Genomic DNA, 8,055 nt, shown 5'->3' with positions numbered 1-8,055 from the left:
ATAACAGTTACAGTCTTATCAGTCTCTGGATCATATGGTAATGTGGTCGTCTGTGTAAAGCTTCCTGTCCATGTCCTGGTTTCAGTAGCAGTATCAAGAGAGTGAGCTTCTCCACCTGTTTGGATAGGCTCACCTGTCTCAACACCAGGATGGTACTCAATAACAGTAGCAGTTTCTCCAGGTCCTGCACTAACCGTGGTATAAGACACAATTGTACCATCATAAGTACTGGTGACAGTAGTAGTGGGCACTGGGATCTCCACTATAACAGTTACAGTCTTATCAGTCTCAGGATCATAAGGTAACGTGGTCGTCTGGGTAAAACTACCTGTCCATGTTCTAGTTTCAATAGCAGTGTCAAGAGAGTGACCTCCGGGCACCCCAGTACCAACAGGTCCACCAGGATGGTACTCAATAACAGTAGCAGTCTCACCAGGTTCCGCTGTTACAGTAGTGTACGAAACGGTAGAGCCATCATAAGTCGTGCTCAGTGTAACTGTAGGAATAGGAACTTCAACAACGATGGTGACAGTTAGGTCAATTTCAGGATCGTAAGGCAATGTTGTAGTCTGCGTGTAACTTCCTGTCCAAGTCCTAGTTTCAGTAGCAGTGTCAAGAGAATGACTCCCGGGTTCTCCTGTTTCAGCTTCTCCAGGTTCTCCAGGTTCTCCAGTCACACCAGGTCCACCAGTCTCGACACCAGGATGGTATTCAATAACAGTAGCTGTCTCGCCAGGTTCAGCTGTCACAGTAGTGTACGAAACGGTAGAGCCATCATAAGTCGTACTCAGCGTAACAGTGGGAATAGGTACTTCGACGATGATACTAATAGTTGGGTCAATCTCAGGATCATAAGGTAACGTGGTCGTCTGTGTAAAACCTCCCGTCCATGTTCTGGTTTCAGTAACAGTATCAAGAGAATGACCTCCGGGTTCTCCTGTCTCAACAGGTCCACCAGTGTCAACACCAGGATGGAACTCAATAACAGTGGCTGTCTCTCCAGGTTCAGCTGTCACAGTAGTGTACAAAATGGTAGAGCCATCATAAGTCGTGGTCAATGTTACTGTAGGGATAGGAAGCTCGACAATAATAGTCATAGTTTCGTCAATTTCTGGATCGTAAGGTAACGTGGTCGTTTGGGTGAAACTACCTGTCCATGTCCTGGTTTCAGTAGCAGTACCAAGAGAGTGAGCTCCCGGTTCTCCAGTCCCAACAGATTCTCCAGTCTCAATAGATTCTCCAATCACACCAGGTTCTCCACTTTCACCACCAGGATGGTACTCAATAACAGTAGCTGTCTCGCCTATGTCTGCAGTCACAGTGGTGTACGAAACGGTAGAGCCATCATAAGTCGTACTCAGTGTAACTGTAGGAATAGGTACTTCCACAATGATACTAATAGTTTCGTCAATCTCAGGATCATAAGGTAACGTGGTCGTCTGGGTAAAACTTCCTGTCCAAGTTCTAGTTTCAATAGCAGTGTCAAGAGAATGACCTCCTGGTTCTCCTGTCTCAACAGGTCCACCTGTCTCAACACCAGGATGGTACTCAATAACCGTAGCAGTCTCACCAGGTTCAGCTGTCACAGTGGTGTACGAAATGGTAGAGCCATCGTAAGTCGTACTCAGCGTAACAGTTGGAATAGGTACTTCGACAATGATACTAATAGTTTCGTCAATCTCAGGATCGTAAGGTAACGTGGTCGTCTGTGTAAAACCTCCCGTCCATGTTCTGGTTTCAGTAACAGTATCAAGAGAATGACCTCCGGGTTCTCCTGTCTCAACAGGTCCACCAGTGTCAACACCAGGATGGAACTCAATAACAGTGGCTGTCTCTCCAGATTCAGCTGTCACAGTAGTGTACGAAATGGTAGAGCCATCGTAAGTTGTACTCAGTGTTACAGTTGGAATAGGAACTTCCACAACAACTGTGATAGTTTCAATATTTTCAGGATCATATGGTAACGTGGTCGTTTGAGTAAAACTTCCTGTCCATGTTCTGGTTTCAGTAGCAGTATGTGGTGGGTGGAATTCGATTATAGTGGCTGTCTCACCAATGTCTGCAGTCACAGTAGTGTACGACGTCGTGGTACCATCATAGGTCGTGGTCAGTGTCACAGTTGGAATAGGAATATCAACAAGCACGGTCACAGTTTTATCAATGTCAATATCATATGGTAACGTAGTCAGCTGGGTGAATGTTCCCGTCCAAGTTCTTGTTTCAAAATAAGTTTCTATCGGACGTAATTCAATAACAGTAGCGGTTTCTCCAGGTTCCACTGTCTTTGTAGTTCTTGTGGTGACTTTCCCACCGTATGTCGTAGTAATAGTTGTAGTTGGAATTGGAACTTCAACAACAATAGTTTTGGTTTTGTCAAGGGAGTGATCAAAGCTTAGAGTGGTTACTGTGGTATATTTCCCCGTATAAGTTCTAGTAGTGAGAACAATTTCACGACCATCGGACCAAGGATTTAAGTTTATATACGGTGCCCAACCACCATTAAATATAATTTTAGTTAGTTCAGACAGACCGGAACAGTAGTGCGTGTCTATGTAGTCTAAGTAAGGTACATCAGTAAAGGGTATTCGGGCAAGTATTTCAAGAAAGGGCCTGTAACCTGCTGGAATATTTTCATATTCAACAATGAAAGTGCTTTGATTACAACTTGTTGTAAATGTAAATGGAGCAATAGACTTAGGACAACACCACTCATTTAATTCGTTGGTTATAACAGCTCTCGCATAATTGCAATTGAATGTGTGCTCGGCATTCAGAAGTTTCATTACAAGAGTTCCCGAGTCATAACCATCGGGACATTCCTCAGCGAATATAGTTAGCTGACTAACACCAAATATAGGTGATTTCCTACTACTACGTAACAATGGTTTTGTAACATCGCACACTTCTTCAAAGTTAACATCAATTGAAAGAATATTATCGCCATCTCTGAATGAAACCGTGTTGGTTCCAGAATGAAACATAGCGGCACATTCCAAGTCTATAGCACTTGCTCCTCTTCCATTATTAAAAGTAACTGGAATAGTGAAAGTACCATATGCCTTCGTCTCAGAGTCAACTTCATCTAGTAAAACACACAACAATTCAGAGTACGTGACAATAATATCTCCTGGATTGAAATGACAGGTAGCAAAGGTGGTTGTTGCACCGGTGATTGGGTGTGTTGCGATCAAATCAACATGTTTTTCAACGGAGTTAAACTTGAATACACATGGCATAGTTAAAGTGAAAGTATCTCCAGCACTCATGGTGGATCCGTCAATGTTCCATCCCATTGTTATCATTCAAGAAGGAACGGCAGGAGAAGCATATGGAAAACTACCTGACGGCTCCCACACTAAGGACTCGAAAGACGTGAAAACACCAGAAATTTCTTTGGTTAAAATACTTGTCAATAAAATTGAAAAGAAAAAAATAAGCGATATCATCATTTCTCTAGTTGGTTATTTCCACAAATGGGTATTCTCTGTATGGGAAATTGCTACCGCATTTATAATGTTTTGAACTGTTTCAGAAACACCCACTCCCATTTCCATTTCCATATCTCACTCCTTATCCTGTGCATTTATCCTAGGGCTCATTTGCACCCATGCCAAAAAAAAATTGAACAATTAGCAGCAATAATCTAGGAACAAAATATTTCATAACCATCAAAAAACATGGCTACAAGATAATGCGCCATACTCCAATTCAATACTATTTTTAAAGCTATGAAGGGCAATCTCTTGGTATAATCTTGAACTTTCGGTACACTCCCCACCACCTAGGACTTGACCAGTTGAAATGGGAGAAAGGCATAGTTACAAAAACAAAAGCTCACTATTTGGGGAACCTACTTTTTGGGGTTAGTACTATCTGGTATATCGGCCCATTCTTGAATTTCTCTGGTTAGTTTTGTTTGACCTTTTTTTATATAATCTATGAGTTATGACCTCATTGCTACATTGATGTTCCTAACTCTGTAAAATGCAATGTAGCCCTGTTGGGGAATACAAATGAAACGTCAAACAAGGGGGGATTAACTGCCAAAATAGTTGTTGCTGGTTTGCAACACTGCCTCTAAACCTCCCTAAACTCTTCAAAGTTTGGAAAATATGCATTTGAAATATCTGCTTAATTTTGTTTCTATGTGTAGGTAATAGTCCATGTGATTATTAAACAGTAGCGTTGAACACAAGATTCTAACACCACCCTCTTCCTTAACAGATACTGCTCAACCTCCATATTGCAATAAATCAGTTTCAATTAGTTTCTAATGTCCAAAGCGCTAATAATATGTAGCTAGCGATTCAACAGAATGGCGATACATATTGCTAGCTCGTTAGCAACACGAAACAAGTGAGTTTTCAACATGCATTTAACAGAATCGAATTTGAAAATGTGTGTTTTAGAGTTCCCTTGAGTAAGCAGTTTGGTAGGAATGCACTCTGTCTATATGTTGTGAATGTTCCTTGATATCAAAATGGCACTGTTTGGGTATTGAATGGTTTGTTGTAGTCCCCTACCTTAGTTGTTGTTTTGACTTTAATTCTACAATACATTACGCGATTATTTGTTTTCCTCACTGTCGCGTTTGTTTTTTTTTTTTGGTTAAGTTTGCTTCTGAATGCTTACGCGCTTAAACGATTTTAGTAGCACTAAAACCATTCGTGTTTGCATTTCAATACAACCTAGAACCTGGTAAGAACTAATACTTAGTTATAGTAGCTATTTATGTTGCAAAAAGAAAAGGTAAAGTTAAAGTTATTAACAGTAAAATGTAAAAAAAAAATTAACTATTGTTTGTAGCCACAAACCAAACCTGTGTCTTTTCAACCCCCGTCCTTTGTATATTTCATTTTTTTGACTAAACATTCTAACAATAAACTGGAGTTACTAAATTATGTTTTGCTATATTTCTGAAATCAAAGTGGTTGGTTAGTCCCTAAAGGAGTAACACCGCCTACTTCGAGATGTTCCTATTTCTATTACAGTAATTTTTTTGCACCTAATTTACAATGTTATTGCTCAAAAATATTACTAAAAGTTTAAAAATAGCAACTTTTTCCATATCTTCCTAAACTTGAATGTTTAAATTCATCTACATATAATATTTGTTTCCATGATTATAGTATCAAACTTAATAACTCTCTAGAATTGAATTTTCAGCTTCAATCTTAGTGTTAAAATTTTGAAGTCACACCCACTAGATGTAATTATGAAGAAAATAATTTTTTCGGTTGCGGCCATATCTAGCAGAAAACACCGTTTCCCGTCCGATCTACAAACGTAATAAGAAGGAAGGTGCTAGTTGTATTTCTCGATCAGGAATGCTCAACATGTGAGAGCCAGATTTGTTGTATTAGCAATACCCTTGCAATGTTTCCAGATCTCAGTTATACAGGAAAAGAAAATAGTATTATATTACGTGTCAAAAAAGCTTATTTGCTTTGGTCAAACGGGTGTAAACAAAAGACCGCTCTTCAATTAACACCTTATGGTTATAAGTTTTATTTCGACTTAAATGGGAGAGGATGTGATTTTCGGGGTTTCACAGATCTTATTAATACCCGTAAATTACAAAGGGACCATTGCTTCGATTAACCAATATACCGTAGTGTTTATATGAACTGTAAGGAAGTTAACGGTAGAAATCAGAGTATGGTTGCAGTTATATTATTGTCAATGTTTGCGTCCGATGTAGCTTAATTGGAATCTCGCATTTCTCCAAGTTTGCCAACCTGTTCTCCACGAGGATGAAAAAAAATCACAGTGCAAAAAAATAATTCTCAGGGTTCAGTAACCAACACCTACAAGTCAAGACATCCAACCATGACAAAAGAAAACACACCATCACCGGGGAAACTCAAATCCAATCTACCCCGTGGGTACTCCAAGGGACCAATTCATCCATTTCCCAATTCTACCCCACAGCCGTCCAACCTCCTTACTAGATATGACCATTTCTTAATTATGTCTTTAATTACATTGGCAATTGTCATTAGACTATACAAAATCTACTTACCGCCAAGAGTTGTATTTGATGAAGTCCATTTTGGAACGTTTGCCCGCGATTACTACCGAGGTGAGTTTTTTATGGATGTGCATCCACCATTGGGCAAACTTACTTACTATTGGGTCTCAGTACTCTTTGGTTGGAATGGAGAATTCACATTTGAGGAGATTGGCAAGCAATTCGATGATAATGTACCCTATGTGGCTATGAGAATGGTGAGTGGGGTTGCTGGGGTTTTAACTGTATTGTTTACTTATTTAACAGTGCGGCTCAATTGCAGAAGCAGCGTGGCCTGGTTCACTGCAGTACTTTTGATGATTGAGAATTCTCAAGTTACTCAATCGAGATTGATTTTGTTGGATACACCATTAATATGTGCACAACTGCTTGCTATTTATCAATTCAAAAAGTTTAGTCAAACTCCCGTGGCGTTCTCGGGGACCTGGTTTAGACTGCTCTTGATTACGGGAATTAGTTTAGGGATTGCCATGTCAATTAAGCTTACTGGATTATATACCATGGGTTGGGTAGGAATCCTCACTATATTTCAATTATGGACTATTCTTGGTGATCTCAATGTCTCAACTCGACAATGGATTATGCATTTCTTTTCTCGAGTGGTTTGTCTTATTATTGTTCCAACCACCATATATTTGGCTGCGTTTTATATTCATTTTGTTGCGTTACCATTCAATGGTTCCGGTAGTGGGAGTGTAAGTTCCCATTTCCGTTCAACCTTGAATGATACGGATTTTACCGACATGCCCGTTGAAGTACATTATGGATCTACCGTAACTATAAAACACCTCAATGTAGAGAGGTATTTACATTCACATGATCACAATTATCCCACAGGATCAAACGAGCAACAAGTTACGTTATATGGGTATGATTATGATGACAACAATGACTGGATGATTGAATCGCAAAATAAATTCAACGAAAGACTTTTCCAAAAGGGACCAGTCAAAGATGGGGACACAATCAGATTATACCACAGGTCGACCGGGAAATACTTGCATGTTAATGACGTGAGACCACCACTTTCCGAGCATGAATACGCCAACGAAGTCAGTTGTGATGGTGATCGAAACTTGCTTGGTGATATTAACTATGAATTCACGGTGAGAATAGTGAGCAAGAAACCCCATTCCAAGAATGATTTACCCTTGATTAAACTAAGAGCTACTGAGTCTATATTCCAATTGATTCACCGTGGTACCAAATGTGTGGTGATGTCACATGAGGCGAAATTGCCTAAATGGGGGATGGGCTATAATGAAGTGTTGTGCGTTGACCAACCAACTATTCCAAACACTTTATGGTATATTGAACTGAATAGCAACCCCAAGTTTAATGAAACTGAAAATGACTTTGCCAAGATTGAATTTACACCATTTACCTTTTGGAACAAGGTTTGGGAATATCATAAGATCATGTTTAAATTGAATAAAAGTATGACCGATGATCATGTGTACGCTTCCGAACCTTCGACTTGGCCATTTGTGTTGCGCGGAGTAGCATACTATGGCAATGAGTCACTCGAGCACTTGACTGACGAAAATGGAAGTGTGATTTATATGTTGGGGAATGTAGCCATATATTATGCTGGGTCTATATTCATACTTATTTCCATTATCAGGTATGTATTCTACTTGTTTTGGTACTTGAATCCATTTATCATTCCGAAAGAACTGAAGGAACATAGTATTTTCTATACAAATATACGAGATTCAATACTTGGGTGGATCTTAAACTACTTCCCAGCATTTGCCATGTCAAGAAAATTGTTTCTTCATCATTATTTCCCAGCATTATACTTTGCCATTTTAATAATTGGTCAATATGTCGATTATCAAATAACCAGAAGGAAATACTTTGGATTTGCTTTGCTTTTAGCGGTATTGGCCGGTGGTTTATATTGCTATGTACATTTTGTCCCAATCATCTACGGTTTGGAATGGACGTTACAAGAATGTAATCACAGCAAGTGGTTGCCTACGTGGGACATTAACTGTATGACGTTTTCATAAACAATGTAT

The 8,055-nt window shown here is 39.5% G+C and overlaps 1 protein-coding gene across 1 annotated transcript; it reads left to right on the top strand. All coding sequences in view use genetic code 12, as the record gives it.

Annotated features, from left to right (window-relative positions):
- Positions 1-5,970: 5,970 nt before the first annotated feature.
- PMT5 (putative dolichyl-phosphate-mannose--protein mannosyltransferase) lies at positions 5,971-8,046 on the top strand (the record flags this gene model as incomplete). The annotated part of the gene is made up of 1 exon (XM_007373311.1): positions 5,971-8,046. One exon carries the CDS (start codon positions 5,971-5,973, stop codon positions 8,044-8,046), a length of 2,076 nt encoding a protein of 691 aa, XP_007373373.1.
- Positions 8,047-8,055: the final 9 nt, after the last annotated feature.

The sequence above is a fragment of the Spathaspora passalidarum genome (assembly GCF_000223485.1).
Source record: "Spathaspora passalidarum NRRL Y-27907 unplaced genomic scaffold SPAPAscaffold_2, whole genome shotgun sequence".
Taxonomy (NCBI): domain Eukaryota; kingdom Fungi; phylum Ascomycota; class Pichiomycetes; order Serinales; family Debaryomycetaceae; genus Spathaspora; species Spathaspora passalidarum.
This window is presented reverse-complemented; position numbering and strand designations above follow the sequence as displayed.